The sequence below is a fragment of the Fonsecaea erecta genome, assembly GCF_001651985.1.
Source record: "Fonsecaea erecta strain CBS 125763 chromosome Unknown Scaff10, whole genome shotgun sequence".
In the NCBI taxonomy this organism is placed as follows: Eukaryota; Fungi; Ascomycota; class Eurotiomycetes; order Chaetothyriales; family Herpotrichiellaceae; genus Fonsecaea; species Fonsecaea erecta.
Genome location: NW_017387253.1, coordinates 621,764 through 642,279, shown reverse-complemented (window position 1 = coordinate 642,279; position 20,516 = coordinate 621,764). Strand labels below are relative to the sequence as shown.

The 20,516-nt window shown below is 53.8% G+C and overlaps 6 protein-coding genes across 6 annotated transcripts; 3 read left to right on the top strand and 3 right to left on the bottom strand.

Annotated features, from left to right (window-relative positions):
- Nucleotides 1-5: 5 nt before the first annotated feature.
- On the bottom strand, nt 6-1,298 carry AYL99_09950 (hypothetical protein; the record flags this gene model as incomplete). Its single annotated transcript, XM_018841456.1, has 2 exons — nt 6-957; nt 1,177-1,298. The coding sequence occupies 2 exons, from the start codon at nt 1,296-1,298 to the stop codon at nt 6-8; spliced, it is 1,074 nt and encodes a 357-aa protein (XP_018689165.1).
- A 583-nt stretch (nt 1,299-1,881) lies between these two features.
- AYL99_09949 (hypothetical protein) lies at nt 1,882-3,871 on the top strand (the record flags this gene model as incomplete). Its single annotated transcript, XM_018841455.1, has 5 exons — nt 1,882-2,136; nt 2,290-2,729; nt 2,811-3,243; nt 3,295-3,682; nt 3,750-3,871. The coding sequence occupies 5 exons, from the start codon at nt 1,882-1,884 to the stop codon at nt 3,869-3,871; spliced, it is 1,638 nt and encodes a 545-aa protein (XP_018689164.1).
- An 890-nt stretch (nt 3,872-4,761) lies between these two features.
- Nucleotides 4,762-6,537, bottom strand: AYL99_09948 (hypothetical protein; the record flags this gene model as incomplete). The annotated part of the gene is made up of 4 exons (XM_018841454.1): nt 4,762-5,157; nt 5,267-5,625; nt 5,719-5,994; nt 6,120-6,537. The coding sequence occupies 4 exons, from the start codon at nt 6,535-6,537 to the stop codon at nt 4,762-4,764; spliced, it is 1,449 nt and encodes a 482-aa protein (XP_018689163.1).
- A 2,527-nt stretch (nt 6,538-9,064) lies between these two features.
- Nucleotides 9,065-10,333, top strand: AYL99_09947 (hypothetical protein; the record flags this gene model as incomplete). The annotated part of the gene is made up of 1 exon (XM_018841453.1): nt 9,065-10,333. The coding sequence occupies one exon, from the start codon at nt 9,065-9,067 to the stop codon at nt 10,331-10,333; it is 1,269 nt and encodes a 422-aa protein (XP_018689162.1).
- A 2,175-nt stretch (nt 10,334-12,508) lies between these two features.
- Nucleotides 12,509-14,082, top strand: AYL99_09946 (hypothetical protein; the record flags this gene model as incomplete). The annotated part of the gene is made up of 2 exons (XM_018841452.1): nt 12,509-12,665; nt 12,722-14,082. 2 exons carry the CDS (start codon nt 12,509-12,511, stop codon nt 14,080-14,082), a joined length of 1,518 nt encoding a protein of 505 aa, XP_018689161.1.
- Nucleotides 14,083-16,572: 2,490 nt separating this feature from the next.
- On the bottom strand, nt 16,573-20,123 carry AYL99_09945 (hypothetical protein; the record flags this gene model as incomplete). Its single annotated transcript, XM_018841451.1, has 6 exons — nt 16,573-18,728; nt 18,781-18,814; nt 18,861-18,895; nt 18,956-19,536; nt 19,592-19,834; nt 19,894-20,123. 6 exons carry the CDS (start codon nt 20,121-20,123, stop codon nt 16,573-16,575), a joined length of 3,279 nt encoding a protein of 1,092 aa, XP_018689160.1.
- Nucleotides 20,124-20,516: the final 393 nt, after the last annotated feature.

Below are 20,516 nucleotides of genomic sequence, written 5' to 3'. Positions count from 1 at the left end.
ATGAATCAATCCTTTACCGATGCAGGCTGATACGGAAATCGCTCCCTCCAATGCGCCGCGATATCTGCTCGCCTGCACACCCAGACGTCCGGTTTCGCGCTGATATAGTTCAAGAACCGCTGCAGCTGCCTGGCGCGGCCAGGCTTGCCCACGATCCGGGGGTGGATGCCGATGGACATCATCTTGCCGCCTTCCTCGTACAGCATGTCGAAGGCGTCGACGAGGTACTCGTAGAACGAGGCGCCGCCGAATCCGTCGGCCGCGAAGTGGAACTTCATGTCGTTGCAGTCGTACGAGTAGGGCACATGCAGAAGACCTTCTTGTGGCTTTGCGCTGTCGCCCTGTCGAGCTGCTTGCTCTTCCTGCACACGCGCCAAACCAGCGGGCAGATGCGTCCAGGTTGGCACGTCGTCGCCGTAGAAGTCACTCTGCCACTGCAGATGCAGCCCCATCTCCGCGAAAGCCTCCCACACCACGCCGACGCTGTTCGGACTGATCCGACCGACATACCAGCCCGTGGGGTCCACCCCGGACGTCGTCTGGATCGCCCGGATGGCCTTCTTGACGTTCTCCTTCTCCTCCGCGGGCGGGAGATCTCGACAGTCGAGCCATCGGTATCCGTGGCCTGCAATCTCGTGGCCAGCGGCGACACAGGCCTTGGCCACGGCAGGGTTCATCTCCAGCGCTTGTCCCACGGATAACAGGGTGAATGGGAAGGAATGTTCCGCGAAGAGGCGCAGTAGCCGCCAGATCCCCGAGCGGGCGCCGTATGCGTATTCGGATTCGACGTTGGGCTGGCGGGCGTTGATGAATGCGGGGCCTCCGGCTGCAGAGAGATAAAGACGTTGCTTGTTAGTCCAGGTGGTTCGGGTGATATGGATGGCCCAAGTGTCATTGTTCGTGAAGCCATTTCCATCCAGGAATGCTCGAAGAGTTCTGATTACCTTTTTCCCAGTTCTGAATCTCTGATTGAGCATCTCCGTTCAACACTGTCGATTCTGCACCTTCTCTTTTGATTACATAGTTTCAGTTTCTGGTCCAACAAATTGAGACAGTAAAAGCCCTGCAAGGCCATGCAAGCGACGAATACCACAGTGCATGTGTCGCCATCCTTCTCCCCAACGCCCCTTTTCTTGTGCCTGCAAATCACAATCTGCTCGAAAGGATCCCACTTACTCATAATTCACACATATGCTGACCGCGATACGGGCTCCTCCTGGCCATTCCGCGTTTCTGCCTTGCTGGCCGTAGCCGATCAGGTCACGGTCGAAGGAGTATTTCTTGTCCTCGATCACCATTCTGTGCTATGTCGGTGTGTGGGATGGGTTGATTGGTGAGAGAAACGACCCGGAGTTCGAATAAGAACAATCTGGCAGTCTGAAGATCGTTCGGAGCGGATAGAGCGCGAGCAGTATCCGTAATGTAGAGAAGATACTGTCCGGGGGTGCAGCATGCCGACCTTGCTAAGATTGGTATGTAGATACAAACGAAACCGCTGGGCTTGAGGATCGGAGGTGTCTGCGATACTGAGTCCTACGGTAGCCACCTGCAACGGAGTTAGTAAGGTATCGGTGTCTTGCCGAGTTGTTGGCAACTATACGGAGAACGGCTCTTGCCGATGATATGGAACGGCAAACGCGGCCGGGAAATCCGATAACGGATGAAGCATTTAGGTAAGCGACTTTGTATGGAGATCCACGACGACATGATCGACGAAAGGCTCTCCCAGATTCAGTCACTGGTTGGCAAGAATAGTCCCATTACCATGAATACCGCTGCTATCAAGTTAGAGGAAATATGGAATAGATAATCGACGACAGCAAAATGCTTGAGCAGCTTTAAAATCCCAATACACACACCTACACATATACCCGAATCACAATGATCATGCCGACAGAAGCCCCTTACCTCGAAATCAGTCGGCGCAAGGTGGCTGAGAGAGACAGCAAAATCCCAGCAGAGTGGAGTATATCGATCCCAGAGGACGACGACAATCTGCTCCAATTACCGCGGACATGCTCCTTATTATCGCAGCGAGAATTGGAAATCACGGAAAACTACGACTCGGTGGCTCTTTTAGCGAAAATCCATGCGCGGGTGTACAGCAGTGTCGAAGTGACGAGAGCATTTTGTAAAGTAAGTGATCATGCGAAGGCTCAGTGCTATGAACATGTGTGGCGGGTACAAGCCTGAGATCTACAAGGCTCAGACAAAACCTCAAGCAGCGTGAGTGAGCAAGTTTTTGTTGGGGTCAGGCTGATATTAAGGGCCTCCCCTGCGCACAAACAGAGAGCGGCAATCGCGCAACAAGCTTTGAATTGTCTGACGGAGATATTCTTCGACCAAGCCCTCGAGCGGGCGGCATACCTTGACGACTACATCAACCGAACAGGAAAACCGTTGGGTCCTCTGCACGGCCTGCCGATTGCTCTGAAAGACAGTATCAATGTAGCGGGCATTGACTCCACCATTGGTATGGCGGCATTCGCCTTCAAGCCGGTCAAGCAAAATTCGGTCATTGTCGACATGCTCTTGTCGCTGGGGGCTGTTATGTATGTGAAGACCAACGTCCCACAATCTATGATGACGCCCGATACGGAGAACTTCGTGTTCGGGCAGTCTCGAAATGCCAGATCCAAGTACTTGACAGCGGCTGGGAGCTCTGGTGGTTTGGGCGCTTTGCTTGGTATTCGAGGAGCCTTGATGGGGATAGGGACGGATGTGGGAGGGTCAGTGAGGTAGGAGCCTACCCCTCTACATCCCTGTTGTGAGAATGCCTGAGTGGTTCTGATTCTGATTTCATGTGACAGGATCCCAGCTTATTGCAATGGAGTCTACGCGGTCAAGCCGTCCTCAGGTCGTCTTCCCTACCACTTGCTCCAAGGTTATTTGACGGACGGAGCCGAGACGGTCGGCATTCTGTGCGTTAACGGCGTCCTGGCCGTCTCAATGAGAGACTGTGAGCTTCTTCTCCGCTCAGTATCGGATGCAGAGCCCTGGCTTTACGATCCTGGGTGTAGCTATTTGCCATGGGAATCACAGCCTTTGCCGGAACGACCGTTGGTATTTGGTATCATTCGGGAAGACCACGAAACCACGCCTTTGCCGCCTCTGCTTCGGATCCTTCGAGAGACCAGCGACAAGCTCCGAGCAGCCGGTCACGAAGTTGTTGATATGGAGTTCTACAAGTGCGCCGAACTTGCCCAAAACGCGGTTGGGCACTTCAAACTCGAAGGCGGAAAGGTGGGATGTGCAGGCCATGAATTTATACGAGAATAATACTGACATGAATAGGCTCTTGACGCTGCTCGCGATCTCACGGGAGAGCCGTACACGGAATCAGTCAAACAAGGTGGCCTATATCCCTGCAAGGAAGGGACCCTGGCCGATCTATTCGCCTTGAGTGCAGAGCGGCTGCAACTGCAGACCGATTGGCTTCACTATTGGGCGTCGACGGCGAAACGTACCCGTTCAGGTCGGCCGGTGGATGTCATTCTCTGCCCACCGCAGAGCTGTCTGCCACGGCCGCACGACACTCTGATCCGCAGCCACTTTTCGCGGATCTGGAACGTGCTGGACTATCCTGCTGCTATTGTGCAATGCGGCGGCGTGGATCTGAGCAAGGACGACGTGGAACTGCCTCCGCCACGTGGTCCGATGGATGAGAGGGTGCAATCAATATGTGAGTGGCTTGTATCTGTTTCGCCAGTTGGAAAATGTATGTGAACCCAGATCTGACTCTGTTGCAGACACAAAAGAAAAACGGCAGCGGTACGAAGGATTCCCACTCGGGCTGCAGGTGGTCGGACAGCGTCAAATGGAAGCCAAACTGGTCAAAGTAGCACGTCTTGTCGAAGAACTGGCTCGGTAATGTGGATGATGTCCATATAACTGCCTTGAAATGCCACGACATGTTATCCTTCCCACATGAGTTGCCGAGAAACACGCAGCGATGAGTTCCTTCCAGATTCCCTGGTCATTGCTGCTCTTGCTTCTTGGAATACTTTGTTTTTCTCTCGTTCTTCAACAACCGAACTACAGCCCTACTAGTGCTCAAACCTTCTCGGGGCTCTGCAAACGTTTATATCCTGGTTTCATTGCTCGATTATCTTCCTGCTGCAGTCCTCCATTTATGAATCAAGCACCCATTCCATGACCTCTTTGGTGCCTTCCTGAGGCTAGGAAGGCTTGAGCTTATGCCAAAACTCAAGGTTTGAGCATTCGTCCCCAAAAAGACAGTTCCATCGCGTGTGAGAATATGAGTGGTGCTGTGACTTGGACTCGTAAGCTCCTTTCCTGGCTCTCCCTCACAGAGAATCCGTAGCTCACCTTCTTTTTCACGGCACAGACTGAATTTTCTTATGGTTAGAAGCTAGAAAATGTCGATCCTCGACCTTACCCAACCCTTTGTGTCTGGACCTACTCACCACCACCTACTAGCGACTCACACCTCCTCCCAGTCATTGCAAAGACGCTTGCTTTGGAGACAGAAGTATGCCCATGCTGTTGGACGTCGGGGTTGACCACATCGGATGGAAACAAGACCTGACCGCTAATCTGAAAGTGTTCGGGTCGGGGTTCTCTAGATCATGGTAGCAAGCCAATAAATTGAATGTGTATTTACGAAGCAGTCTCTATTTGATTTCTGCGGCGACTTCCTTTCGTGTCTTGATTTTCACACTGCTCCCTTTTCTACTCCCTCTGTTTTTTTACGGCACAATCCGCCATGCAGCCATCACATTCACCCCCTCGGCAGAGGTCTCAGTATGGGGGAGGGTCGCACCCAGCAGCCGCGGGATCCGGCCCCGGATGCAGACAGTTATCTCTCTGTGCTTCCGGGACGACCACGCTGAGGATGACCTTTTGCAGCAGCTCCGGCCAGTTCCGGTATAGGACGTTGGGCATGTCATTCGGTGCGAAGCCGTGACACGGGATCCCGGTCGCATTCTCGCCGGTCGCGTTCTGGTTGACGATATTGGCGCATACGTTGACTTCAGGCAGGCTCGGTCGGCCGAGGGAGGCGTTGACGGTGGTGATGTTGACATCGATGAACTTCATCCCGGGGCACGGCACGAGAGGCGAGCAGTGGATGACCGAGGCCACGTCGAAATGCGATGTTCCCGTGATGTTCTCCCAGGTGACGTCGGAGATTTGCAGCTGTTTGTGAGCAGTTCATTCATTAGCCAGAGAGACCTCCAGCCTTGGGGACTTGATGACCACAGAGGGTCGAGTTTGGGAGCGGGGAGAATATACAGGGGCCACGTACCTCGCTCGTGTCACACACGCTGGGATCATGCCCGTACACGCACTGCGTCACGCTGATGGGCTGGCCGACATTCTCGAGCACGAAGTTGCGGAACGTGACATTCTTGATGTAGCCGCCGCCACCGCCACCGCTGCCGCCGTTGTTCGTCACCGACTGCGAGCGGCCCTGCCACGCCTTGATCCACGCGCCGTTGGTCGAGTTGATCAGGTGCACGTCCTCGTAGACGATGTCCTGCACGAAGTCCGGGTGGCCCGGCTGCTGGCCGACCGAGCCGATGGGCATGCCGTGCGTGTGGTAGCATGTGATGTTCTTGGAGACGATGTTGGTGCTGTTGCCCTTGATGGCGATGCAGTCGTCACCTGATACACGAGCCATATTAGTAAGAGAGAGCCTGTGTCATGAGAAGACACCCTGGGATATCCAGGTGCACGGTGTCTTCGAGACGCACGTACCTCCGAGCACCGTCCAGTTGGTGTAGAAGACGTCGCGGGAGTTCCAGGTGTCGGACCCGTCGGTGTTGACGGTGAACCACGTATCGTCGCTGGTAGAGTTCATGTAGATGTTGGTCATGCTGACGTTCTGCGAGTGCGACACGAACGAGTGCCAGAACTGCGCCTGGCTCCACGACACGCCGTCCATCCACAGGTTCTTCGCGTTGAGGATGGTGAAGGCGATCGGCCGCCCGGGCTGGTTGCTGTTATTGCGGTTCTCGTTGTACCACGCTTGGCCTGTGTCGGAGAAGGAGAGGAATTAGATCTAGTCTGTGGAAATATTGCAATCTCCACCCATTTACCACGTTGACGAAGCCATCTCTTCCCGTCTCAATGGTCACGGATGACAACGACAGACTTACCATTCCCATTAAACCTGCCCTTCCCAAATCCTTTGAAGGTCACGTTCTCGCCGCCAAAAAACCACGCGGTGGACAAGTTGGCATAGACAACCGAGTAGCTGTGGCTCAGCCAGTAGGGGATGTTGTCGCTCCAGACCATCTCGCCGTGCAGCTCAACGTCGCAGTTGACCAGACCCGTGGTGTTCATGACCTGGTCGACGTGGAAGGTGTTGTCGGTGAGCACGACCGTGCCGTTGGTCCCGCACAGCTCGAACGCCCGCAGGATCGACGGTGTGTCGTCCACCGGCTGCCCGAAGTGTGTCAGCGACTCCGGGTACACGTAGCATGTCGTCCCGTTGTTGACCACGTACGCGTGGGCTGCGGGAGAGGCCGCGACGATGACGCAGAGAGCGGATGCGAGGAGTGGCTTCGGGTGCATTGTGGGAGCAGCAGCAGGGTGTTTGGGTCGAGTTCTGAGTTCCGGGAATACTGACAACGGCAATGCCCACACGGCCGGTTTCAATCACCCAGAATCGACAATTGGGAGGTCAACTGTACCTCGCTGCACTCTTTATGTTCACCAACTCGTCTTTCCGAGCAGCCAGGTACATTCGACCACGCTCAAGCGCCCGACCTCTCCATCAGTTCGGCGAACCTCCGTGATTGCATCTCCAATGACGCATCGCAGCGGTCGAGATGAGCCTAAAACCGTTCAATGATCTGCACGTCAGTCGCTGCAAGGCATTAGCATCGCATTGTGGATCTGATCAGAGCCAGAAGGCTATGGTCATGGCGGCATTGGACGGTACGTATATGTCCGTTAGCAGACCAGCAAGCCACAAAATGCCACCAAGCTGGGGAAGGGGTATTTTTGTGAGGGGAACAAATGCGGGGGGTGACAGAGGTCGTTATACCATAGGTGAATAGATTGGTGATTGTCGATATACACCGAGTACAACCTTGGAGGTGGGTATCCAACGACAGGACTATGGCGGAGAAATCCCGCCGGGGGAACAGAGGGACCAAGGAATCTCCACAGTCCAGATCGACAGTGCAGTAACTTAGTAACTGTTGTCACTTAACCCGACTACAGAATCCGTGGTTTTAGGTCTGGTGTCTAATGACATTGGTGAAACAAACCTAACTGACCCCAGGATCTGTTTTTAGCCTAATTGGTAGCCATTTGGAGCTTCTGAGAATCCTCCTCATTGCCATGGTCGATCCATTGCCGAAGACAATGCTGAACATATCCCAAATGCCGTGTGCAGACGGTGTTCCCTCCAGCTGGGGGTTCTTCGGAGCAGGAGGCCGCTGGGCTAAGAATCATTTTGTAGCCCTAGATGTCTTGAGCCTTTTCTCCCCTTTTCGGTTCTGGAGCAAGTCGGCACTTGGTGTTTTGCTCAAAGGGCCTCGCAGGCCACCGCCCCATTCCATCGTGAAGTCGAGAGTGGGCGTATGGCCCTGTCTGCGAAAGGTGGAGAGAACACGACCATGTCGCCTGTCACGATCATGTGCTGCTCTTTCCTGGGCTAGTAGGGCATGTGTCGGGTACTCGTAGAGTTCTTTGACCCGACTCGATGACTCTTGTCGGATAAGGACTTGGCGAGCGGAGATGTAGACCTAGACACTGACTGAAGGAGGGCGAATGTAGCTGTCGATCCGCTTGAAGTTCTGCTCAACGTCTCTCGATGTGCGGAACACCAGATCCACCCGGGACAGGTACCATGGACACATTGAAAGATTGTTCTAGCTTTCACCGGACGACAAGCGAGAACTGCCTCGGCCTCTCAACCGCTTCTTGGTACTCGACCACCGGCCCAACCGTGTCCCAACGAAGCTGAATCACCATGCACAGGTCGAAGTGACCCGTCTCCGTCATAAATTCTGGTAGAGACGTCAATCAGGGGATCTGGACCCAAACTGAGTAGAACCCTAGAACAAGTGCCTCAGTCGAACCTGTTTGTTTTTCATGTCCAGATGGTTCACTTTTCTTTCTCAACTTGGGCGTTGTTACCCTGGGAATCGCCAATTATGTTGTCAGATATCACCCCCAAAGGATCTCAGGCAGGGAAAAAACCTCCCCCCGACCTTCATTGAGCATATACGCCAAAGTGGGCCGCCAGAATCTAAATAAGGTGTTGGACTACTGTTGAGCTGTCGCTTCCATCAAAGTTCGGATAGCACCGGGTGACGTCCTTGCAAATAGTGAGGGTCGAGATGGGAATGTCGCCGCCGAGAAGCCAGCCAGAGCTGAAGTCTTGGTGCCAGGCATTATGTGCAAAAGAAGTTGACTGGTGGTTTCCTGGGACGCCTGAAAAAGCCAAAACACCATCAGGCCTCAGCTCCAGGGAACTAATCAGATCATCACCCCCTGTCGTGGCTCGTTTGGTTATAACAGCGCGCCGAGTAAGTGAGTAACGGTATATTCAGCAGTGCCGCGCACGGGGAGGATTGTTCTGAGGGATAAGAATGGCGTCGGATTAGGAATAATGTTATGGGAAAAACGAGTAGAAACTTCCTTTTTAGGCCATGGTGGGTGAAGCCACTCCACTGTTATGTATATACACGCTCTATTGAGTCCGTAGATAGGCTGCCACTAGGTCGTATACCGTGCAGTGTACGATGCACTGTCAGCCACTATCCGCCTACAGTACCAGCAACGACCACTTGCCCAGGGCGTGCCACACGGATAAACAGGCAACTTACACGCCTCGCGACTGCATCATCAGGCCTGCCGTCAGGCGGCCAAGTGGAATAGAGGTACGATGACCTTATTTCGCTGGTCAAACTTGGGTCCGGGGTCGGCCCCCTTGTGCAGTCTGCGGACGTCTCGGTGGCGCCAAATGACTCAACGTCAAGGCGACTTATAGATATATGCGCTTGGATTTCATGGCAATGGTCCTGGATAGACAAAAGAACTTACTAGGGAACGTGATACCGTACACCCACTTAGGATATCTTCCGCCATGCGTGTGCTGATTATCGGCGGCGGGTTTGGCGGCCTCTGCCTAGCCAACGGCTTGCAGGGAGAGCCCGGCATCGAAATCCAAGTGTTCGAGAGGCACGTAGATCCGACCCACGAGCTCGCAGGCTACGGCCTCCACGTTGGCGCCGATGGTGCGAGAGCCCTTCAGCGGTGTCTGAGTCCCGAGAGCTGGGGCCGATTCCTGGCTGCCACCACACCCGCGGGCGCGCAGTGGGCATTCCGGGACACACAACTCCGCCTGCTGGCCTTGCGCGACGATGCGAAGATCTCGGGCAAACCGCAGGCGGCGGTCGAGCGAAGAGCTGTCCACCGCGCCGAATTTCGCGACATCTTGCTGAAAGGCCTGGTCCATCCCGGCAGTGGCACGACAGTCACGGTCCACTGGGCCAAGTTGTTCACCCACTATGAGCACCTCGATGATGGACGAGTTCGCGCTCACTTCGCCGACGCGACCAGTGCCGACGGCGACGTCCTCATCGGGGCGGACGGCGCCAAATCCCAAGTCCGTGTGCAACGGCTCCCAGACCTGAATCGTGAAGAGCTCGGCATCGTCATCATTTGCGGACGGTACCAGCTGGACGAGCAACGCGCGCAGAGCTTGCCGACATTCATGACCGACGGGTCGCTGAACAACATCGTTCCATACGGTAAGGGCTGGTTGTTCATCGCCTCTTTTCCCTCGACGGAAGGGGAGCGTGGCCCGGTGGAGAACTACACGCTGTGGGCTTACGTGGTACCCAAGACGGAGACGCCCACAGATCCCCGAGCGCTCTCGCCGTCACAGCTACGCGATATCGCCCTCGCTGGTGTTCGAGGCTGGGCTGCACCGCTGGTAACCGTGGTCAGGGACACGGATGTTCCCACAGTCTCCCCGATCGTCCTGCGCTCCATGCCCCATTTGTCCCCGTGGGACACAAACAATGTAGCGCTTCTCGGTGACGCGATCCACAACATGACGCCCATGGCCGGAGTCGGCGCCAACATTGCCTTGCGCGACGCTCACATCTTGACCGACCTCCTCATCGGGGCACAACGAGGCGAGACCAGCCTCCTGGATGCGATTGCGACGTACGAGCATAAGATGAGGCAGTATGCAAATGCCGCGGTGGCGCTCTCACGGCAGATTGCTGAAGGCGCGAGTTCCAGCCAAAAGCTACAGAGATGGGTGTTCCATTGTCTCCTGCGGTTGGCGCAGGCGAGTCCGATGGTGATGAAAGCAACGATCGGCAGAGGAGGTGTGGGAGATTGATTCCTCCGTTACCACCAAATCCAAGTAGACCAGCACATCCAGGGAAGCGGTGGGAGGGCGTCCTGCCACGAGGCCAGCTTAAACCATATTGTAAATGTACCTTATCGATCATTCGAAGACGGTGGCCAAATAGATATATTCAGGTGTCTCTGATGACTATAGGTCTCCGGATCGACCCAGAGAGGCAGCAGCATTGGCGTGATCCTCACCCATAGCCCACTTCGACAACATGAGACACCCTCCATTGTCCCGAACTGACAACCTCGCGCCCGGAGGCCCACTGTCTAAACTCACCTCGGAAGGTTGAGGGAAGCGGCAGTGCAAGACACGGCAATGATGGCTGTGCCTACCCATGCGATGCCTGGATGAATGTATTTGAAGAACACCCTGGGCGATTTTCAACCTGACCCATCACGTAAAGCACACATCTCGCCGAGCAGAAATATGAATTTCCCGCCGGCCGAGCTGAGGTCAGGATGACGGCTTTGATAACCGAGTCAAGGCATATGATGCCAGCATTCTTGGCCAGCCCAGCCCAGCGAGATGCCGCAGCACTCTTCCCTCGGGAGGCTCCGATCTTTGCTCGACACGACAATTCTGATTGTCAGAGTCTTGAGAACGTGGAAAGTGGCTAGGCGGTAGAGAGATATCTAACCATCTGAAGCCGAATTCTGTCACGGCGACTCCATTTCCCATTTGTTCGGGTGACTAGTTCCGGGTCTAAATCAAGGCAAAGGCTAAAAATGACAAGGTAACGGCCACAAAAAACCCACACTGACGGCCCAAGGCACCAGTAGTCAAATACCAGCTGGCAGGGCTGGGATCTTTCTGGTAGTGAAAGCGGGGGTGGTTTGGGCGAGCACCAGAGATAGGAACTGGTGCCGTAGCCAACGGACTATTGATCTGATCACCTTCAACAATCCGAAACAGAACTCCAATCGGGCATACACCTTGAGGGGAACGCGGTTCAAGCCAATGGTGACAAGCATAAAGAGGGTGATCCATACAGTGACAAGCGCCGAGGGATCCTAGTATTGAACGACACCACTCGCAGCCGTGATTTCAGCTGGCACTGTGATGGTGAAGATATACCAGTACATGCCCCTGTTGATTTTTTAGCACATTACCACACAAGCAAGTGGAAGTCCAAAAAGAGGGGCCTAACCCAAGGCAAAGCCGGTACAACCAGGATGATGGGGTGATGCCGGCTCGTTGTGTTGCTTCTTATTCCACCGGTGCCACCGCTCCGAGAACCGTTGTGGGGAGAGAGACCTTGCAAGACTTTAGGCTGAAGCTTGATGCTGGCTTCCTTGTGACCGTGCAGAGTGCAGGAGGGAGATTGCCTTGCAACAGCGCGAGAGCAACAGCGAGCATCGAGGATACTGAACGAGCAGGAGACTTCGAATACCAAGCGTAGAGGTGTCCGTCAACCACTCGAAAATGGATTGGCGCGGAGTGGCCTTCCCTTTCAACAAGTAGGAAGTCAACGCGTCGGGCATAGCCCAGATTTTGATCTTCCCTCCTCTTAAACTTCTTCTCCTTGGCTTACCGAGTATATGTCTCAGAGACACATACAGATAGCTGAACTCGTGCTCAGCAAGGCCCTAGGGTGAAGTAAACAATCTTTTGAAGAGAAATTTGTTCTAGACTTTGAGGATGTCGGAATTGATCAATACGACTCTTTGTCTTGTCAGGCACGATAGAGGTCGTCAACAGAAGAAAAGCCAACGAAGCCCGTACTAGCTCAGTAAGACCTGTATATGCCAACACTTTTCCGAATGATGTCGCTGGCACATATATCAATTGGCTGAGATCATGGACGCACCAGGTGATAACAGATGCATCAGAGCGAAGATATCGAATGTCGCTGCTTGTCAGTGTCCAGGGCGGTGAGTCACGTGAGAGTTCAACAGTGTGCTGGCGCTTATCCATTCTGGGGTTGGTGTTGTCGTCGCTGCTTTAATCTTGCGAGATTCTGGTCACAAAGACTGCACACTTACAAAATGGCTCTCTCGCCGGATGATTTGAATCCTCTAGCTGCTCGACAAACTCTGGAACGACCCTGTGAATGTGTGAAAGTGACTGGACTGTCAAATATCGTGGTGGTAAGACACAACGCGCCTTTTGTTCTGACCTCCGCAAACGGAGCACAAGGCTCTCACCCCCCTTGTCGCCATGGCGGACAAAACCCAGTCGAAGATCATCCAGGCGATCGTCAAAGAAACTTCTCTCGACAAATCTTTTCACGGTCTTCGCATCTCGTTCAAGCTGCTGTGTGATAAGAAAGGTTTGTCCTGCACATCAGATGTGCTGGGTCAACTCAGCCAAGATGGTAGGTAACTGGGCCCCGACGTCGTTCAAGCTGTTTTATTGACAGTGTTTATGCAGATCTCCGCACTCTCGCGGTGCCCTTCCTATCCTCTGTCCACGCTCACCCAGTGCCAGGTCTTCTTCCTTCGACACAGACGACGACGACGACGGGCCGTAGCTGCCTCCGACGTGATCTCCTTTACCTCATTTACGCAGCTTCCTTGAATGACTTCAACTTCCAAAATGTCATACCTCTCTTGATCACAGCCCTTAACCGTAAGTCAGATAACTCTCTTTTCTGGGATCAAGTCTACCATGCCGTCACCCAGCTGGACCAAGCTTGTTGGCCGGATTTGAATGTCGCATTAATCGAAGACCTTTCGTGGCTGCGCAATAGAACCATATCCTCGACCTGTCCAAAACCCCGCCAAGATACGGATGGTATTCTCAAGCAAGTCATCGGTGCCTTCCAGAACGGACCTCTGCATCTCAGCGGAACATTCTTTCAAGCCTTAGGAGCCCTTGTGTCGGTATTCCGAAGCGTTTTCACGAGGTGGCCAGACGGCAGCGATCTACCTCAAGAATGTATACGTTACACAATACAGGAGGGCTGGGCATCTGACAAGATGGGCGAGTATCGGTTCCGGCGCGAAGTCAACAACGAGAAGAGGGTTGTCTATGTTGAAATACATAATCTCACCTTCTTTCCGAAGCCGGAAATGGCCTGGAGCCATACGATAACTATTAAGCACTTATCGCAACTCAGTGGATGGTACGATAAGTGGGACACATTGACGGTTTTGAGGCTTGGAGATGAGATCTTTTGCCTTCAAAACTATTTCACGCCCCATGCGATACCATCGGAGCAAGTGGTGGGAGACTATCCATTCTTTGACATTCTCGATCTTCAATTCTGGGACACCGCGCGGCACTCTTGCGCCGAATTGGTCCATAACGGATCGGAATTGTGCCATCTGCACAGAAGCGATTTTCGTAATGGCATAGACGCGATTTCAAAAGAGTTGAAAGCCTATCACATCCTGGCAAAGAGAAAACCAACGCTGGCATCTGCAATCCTGGGGTATGTCTATGAGGGACCCGCTGGTCGTGTCGTCGGATTTCTTTCCGAAATACTGCATGGCCGGTATCCCGACATCAACGATCTCGAGGAGTGTGAGAAAGCACTCCGACAACTCCACAGCTGTGGTGTCGCTCACGGCGCCATCGAAGGAAAGGACATCGTGATCACTGCCGAGGGCCCGAGATTTATCTGTTTTTGCTGTTCGAGGACCGTCGATTTTGGCGAGTCACCCCTGCCATCACGTCGCTACCTCGAACGTTGGGACGCCACAAGAAGGTGGGACTTCCGTTGCCTGAAGGCAGCCTTGCTTGGTGACACTAGCATTGGCCGGCCTTGCTTGGGCCCGCCTCCGGGCTAGCAACATTAAAATTGCCCTTCACCCATCGCCCTTGTCAGCTGCCGCCCGGGAGCTCATTGCGGCTCTTTTCCTCCTGCAGATGAAGTCAACATGAATACCACTTGCGACGGATTGGATAGCCAACAAAATACCTCAGCTTTTAGACATGGCTCGCATATCTTTCGTCCACCCTTGTCCTCAACACGTTGCAAGTCACCGTTCTTGCAGTGCTCACCAGTGCCATCGTGGCGCTTGCAACGTTTAACGAACGTGACTGTGTGGCCGCATGAATATTTTTTGTAGCGCAGGATGCACTTGGATGGTATTGTCATTTCGAAACAAAGTTGTATGCGTTCTTGTGGTGCGGATCGGAATTTTGGCTTCGATCACGATGTGAATCGCTGCGAGGAATAGAATGGTATGGGAAAGGGGAAAAAAATTGTCCCATATGTCGAGAATCCCATCTTTTTAAATCCTGGATGTTGCACTCGCGACGGTGGTAGAACACTGCGCGCACCATGAACAAGGACCCAGGACAGCTGAACAAGTGAAGAAAACATCTTCGCGATTTGCACAAAAAGTGTCATTCGTACACTCTATGAATCATGGGGTGCGAAGGCTCGCGCTGGCTGTATGTGAGACAGACCGCTTTGTGGATATCGCGAATGGCACGACACGCATACAAAGACCTTTATCCCCCTTCACTGTCGCAATTGAATCAATTCGATAAGAGTTCGCGCTTGTTTGATTCATGCTTATTTGCTCTTGTTTGCTCCTCGCGTGGGAAATGACACCCACCATGCCTCTATTCACTGTAGATTCACCCAAAAGCCACTCTTTTCCTATTGACAAGTTTCTCTCTCCAGCGTCTGTGTGCGGACGCGAATCTACAACTTGTGAAGTTGTCTCCTGGCTCCAAGGAAAGCGTGTGCTCTCACCAATGGAACGTCATCTGCACATTAGACTGCTGTCAGTGAATGGTACCGGGTTGGCCCATCCCAAGCAGCAGGGAAAGACGAGCATGTCAGTACTGTACAAGTGCCATTGTGGCGGGGAACTCCTCCAATAGTGGCTGCAAGCCCAGATCGACTCCTGGCTGTCCGTCGTAGTGTAACAACAAGACTCATTGAGCAACAGGCAGGCTGGTTACAGCAGCAGCAGCGGTGGGGATCAATCCCATAGACGTTTGAACGTCGTCGCGATAAGCACTTACAGCAAGCCCCCAGATTGCGATTCGCCCGATGAAACAGCGTTGTGCCCGAGGGTAATGGCTTTGAAGATGTCGGAACCACGCCGGACACCTGCATCGACCGCGTTCTGGCTTCGCCCCGGCATATTCGGGCACGCTCTCTCAGACCATCCAGTGTGGCGGGTACAATCCACCACATGGTTCATGACAATCTGGACTTCGGCCAAATTGAGGGCTTACTGCAGTATGTCAGCCTTGGGCCCTTGCAGTCTTCGAGGGTGCAGCGGGAATGTGATCTAGAGTCAATTCGACCATTGGCGACAAGAAATGGTGGTCGATGTGTCGTGCTGGCTGTATTCCGTCCAAATGTGGTAGAAGATGGAGAGTTGTTGAGTACTAACGCAGCCTTCAGAGAGGTCAGATCCCAGCAGACTCTGGGCTGGAAACCCTCGGCATCAACATGAGCAGATCTGAAGCCAGGCCACTTCAAGCCAAACAACGGAACTTGAAGGCCATAGGGTAACATACACATGCTTGTTAGTTAGGCTGTTATGGAGGCTCACAAGCCGGGACAGCGAGGTCAGCTTGCGGTAAATATTCGTGCTAGTCGAACCTCATCCGCTAAGACTTTTCAGGTAAGTGATATACTCGAGAAGCTCACCTCGGCGACTTCGAAGACAAAACTCTCGGGTATGGGTACAGTGCTGATGTACCCCTCGCCGAAAAAGGTCGTTTGCCACTATTCGATGGGGTGTGGATGTTTGTAAGCCAAAGCTCCTCATAGTTGCGTGTCCCAGCGCGGCTGAAGTATGCGGTGTATACTTTAGATGCGATAGACTTCGAAAGCGGTCACTGATGATTTAACTAGCGGCGAAAGCATTCTGGCTTGAAACCCATGCCAAAGTGCCATTCCTGCTCCACGGCAATGACTGATTCGACAGGCAGTTAGTCTCGAAACCAATGCAGGCAGCCTGAAATCCCCTTCATCTCTCAACCACGGTGAATGGTCATGCCTTTCTATTGCGACGCAACCCGTACTGTCATATATGTGGCGGTTTTCCCATGAGGCAACAGAAGTAGGTCCCGAAGAGGAAGTGAGTCTTCGTCAAACCACCATACACTCACGGGTCTAATTGGAGAGCATCTTGTTCTACCCTCTTTCGATGATGTTTTCTAATCGATGGTGCATGGCGGTCGACGAGGTCCATTGAATGCGACAAGGGTTGAAATAAACTCGTATAAGCTCGCACCACCATTCTCATGGAAGAGGCCCTTGAACTCGGACTCAATGAGCTGTAGCGAAGTATCTTTCCAAGTCTAAATCATGCAAATTGCCCGGATTCCGAACTTTCGTCTTCGAAGCCTTGTAGCCACCTCTCGGACGTCTTGCGACTAGGATGACCGGGGTCGAGGACTCGTTGATGAGTTTCCACGACATGCCTCATCATTTGTAGACCTGCAGAATGTTGGCCCAGATCCCACAATATGATGGCTAGATTGTGCTGCGATACCAGTCGAGAAGGATGATCCTCCGCTAGTGTCTGCTCTTCAATCCGCACCACCTCCTCCAGCAGTCGTACCGCCTCCGTCACCTGTCCATTCGCCTGATATGCTCCTGCTAACGCGTGCTGCGATCCCAGTCGATCAGGATGATCCTCCGTCAGTGTTTGCTCTTTAATCCGCACTACCTCCTCCAGCAGTCGTACCGCCTCCGTCACCTGTCCATTCGCCTGATATGCTCCTGCTAACGCGTGCTGCGATGCCAGTCGAGAAGGATGATCCTCCGCTAGTGTTTGCTCTTTAATCCGTACTACCTCCTCCAGTAGCCGTACCGCCTCCGTCACCTGTCCATTCGCCTGATATGCTCCTGCTAACGCGTGCTGCGATCCCAGTCGATCAGGATGATCCTCCGTCAGTGTTTGCTCTTTAATCCGCACTACCTCCTCCAGCAGTCGTACCGCCTCCGTCACCTGTCCATTCGCCTGATATGCTCCTGCTAACGCGTGCTGCGATACTAGTCGATCAGGATCATCCTCCGTCAGTGTTTGCTCTTCAATCCGCACCACCTCCTCCAGCAGTCGTACCGCCTCCTTAACCTGTCCATTCGCCTCATATGCTCCTGCCAACGCGTACTGCGATGCTAGTCGATCGGGATGATCCTCATCAAGATGCTCCTTGCGCCAATCATAGCACTCTTGGAAATATCGAACCGCCTCCGTGATACGACCATCAACTTGTAAACACTGCCCCACCTTTATACATAGATTATATCTGACCTCCATATTAGCCGTATCGTCCCGCTGGAGGAGACGAAGTGCATGCGGTAGGTACGCCCGCCACCGATCTCGCTCGCTATAGTCACTCGATGGGAACACACTCGTTACATGCTGCACGGCACTCTCTTCCACCTGAGCCGCGACCCCCTCTCCTCGAACCCAAATCCGCGTAGCTAAGTGCACAAGGCTGTGCATATCGAACGTGTCTGAGTTTCCCCGTCGGACCACGAATGCGTATGCATCTAACGTTCCAAGGGCAAACACCATCGCCTCTTCGGACGAAAAGACAGGCAGAATGGATTGTGGAACAGCCTTCGGGTCGATGTACGAGATAAACATCAACAGGTCGGCGGCTGTAGGGTCAGACTCTTGGATCTGATGGAACGATACCAGCCACGTGGTGGCTACGGCATGACGTGAACCTCTGGGTCGAGTGGAATCGTGAAACTCGCGACTCATCAATCCGACCACGTCCTGGTCCGTTTTGCCGAGTAGTTCCACGTATTTCCTAAGGGGTACTCCGGTCGTGTTAATATATGCTGCCGCCTGCGTAATCGCCAGGGGAAGATGGGTCAGCTCGTGGAGTAAGTCCGCAACTCCCTTCTTGTCGCTTAGGAGATCTTTTCGAAATAACCACCTCTCCAGTAAACGCTCTGCCTCTGGCCCACTCATCTCGGCTAAGTCGATCATCTCGCCTCCGATGGCCGCGGCTACCCTCCTAAAACGGGTCGTAAACAGGATCCGGCCGTTGTCGCTCTGAGGTAGGTACTGAAAAATCCCGTCGGGGTTCTCGGAAGAGCCGACCAAGACTTCCATATCATCCGCGTTGTCCACCACGAGTAGCCACTTTCCACTTTCGTCGGACTCGAGCCGCCGTCGGACAGACTCCCGAACATCTTCGTCTTCCGAGCTCTTTCGCACCGCCAGCTTCTTCGATATCTCGGTGTAGGCTTGTTCAAAGCTCGCGCCGCTCATAGCCGACACCCAGAACACAGAGTGGTCCGGCTTATGCTCTTTCGTCCAGTGGGCGAGGCGGGAAGCCACCTGGGTTTTTCCCACACCACCCAATCCCACAAGAGAAACCTTCTCGCCGCCATCGGATGTGAATAACTGCTGGCGGAGCGTCTTCACCACTTCCTCCCGGCCTACGAACCGATTGTTCCTGGGAAGAGGGATGTAATAGGAGGGAAGGGTTGACCGGCCTGAATCTGAGTGTGAGCAGAAGTCCATTCCATCTCGGATAGGTCCTTATACTTGACTGGTTTCGAGTACGCTGAATAATGTATTCCTAGCCAAACTTAGCATTTCCTCCCTAACGACAAGATTTGTCTCACCTCGACTTCACCAGCTAATGAATTCTCCGCCTTTCCTACCACGAAGCGTTAGTATAGAACAGCCACTGGCTATGCGAAATCTTCTAGGTACACACTCTGTTTCTGCTTCAAGTTCGCCACACAGTGCCGCACGCGGGAGGTCTGATGCTGGTCGTCCAGGTACTGGTGCGTCGCCGCCTCGATCCGACCTTGCTCTCTATACTCCGCCAAGCCGACATCCTGGAGTCCCTGCTCGACATTGAGACGGAAATATCGATTCTCGTCCAAGTGCTGCCTCCACCGACTCACAAACCTTTTGGCCGTCTCCTCGGTCTCCGTTGTGATCTGGACCAGCGTTTTTGATAAGAACTTTAGTAAATTATCTTCAACCGTCTTCTTGCCGGGATTCCCCGTCCCGATCGAGATGAAGCACTTCACTAGCGGTTTGACGTCGCCGGATTCAGCACACCAAATATCGGCCGCTTCTCCTTCCACCTCTTCCACCGGGTTGTTCACCCCCAACGCGCCATCCACGAACTGTCGGGCTCCGATGAAGACTGGATCGAAGAAGACGGTGGCGGCCGATGTGGCTAGGGCGGCCTCACTAATGGTCGCCGGCACACTCGGTTTCTGCGGTAGGTTATAGCTTCGGAGGCGTGTGATTCCGTATAGGTCCTTCGCCGCGGTACAGACAAACCTAAATAACCGTTGAGGATATAGTGTAATCCGTCTTCTCAAGCGCTTACACGTACACTTTACATCCGCGGGTTGTCCCGTCATTAAATGGTTCCGTCGGAGAGTAACCCTGACGGGTGATGACGTCGTCGATGACGGCCTTGAGTTTGTTGCTGTCGAATCGTGATTGAACTTGTCCAGTCCAGCTAAACGGTGTCCACTGCGCCCTCTTTTCAAACACAGCCTTGGTCAGTCGGTTATAGGCGGTAATGCACTCGTCCACGTCCATCTCGAGCCGGCCGAGCATGATGGCGATGAGGCTGTCGCATTGAGTGTTAGCACGAGAGCCATAATGAGCGAGGGAGCGTGTGCTACGTACCCTCCGGTGCTGGTCCCGCCGATGAGGTCGAACAATTCGCATGGCTTGAGCGCGGGAGCTCCGGCCTTCTGGCGTTCGTGATTTAGCTGGCCCATGAGGCTCTTGAGGATATGAAGGGTCGACAGACCACGCACTCCACCGCCGTCGAGCGACAGCAGGCAGAGCCCGGTGTGGTCGACCGGGTTGGGCGGCCCCCCGGTGGCTCGTTCGGCAGAGACTGGTTGCTGCATGGAGGTCGGCCGACGCCGGGAGATATAGGAAGGTCGTCTAATTGAAAGATAGAGTAAAGAAGGAAGACAGATAGAGAGCGCATCTGAGGCTGACGCCTGCGCTTGAAGATGTCTACGCACAGCATCGTGAAGGGCGCTCGGTCAGGCTGAATGCGTAGATCTCGACAGCGCACGCAGGCTACGTGAGGCAGTGGCGCGTACAGGGCGAATGGCAGGTGGCATCACTGGGACCAGTGCGGCGCAAAGCGCTGCACCGCCTCAGCTCTTGGAGAAGTAGTGCAGTAGTCTGTGAGCGCAACTATTCCACGGGAGGTCCGAAAGATCACTCTCGCCGAAGCGCCGGCACGGTGGACTGCCAAAAGCTCACATACATTTTCTGCGTGTTATGGTCCA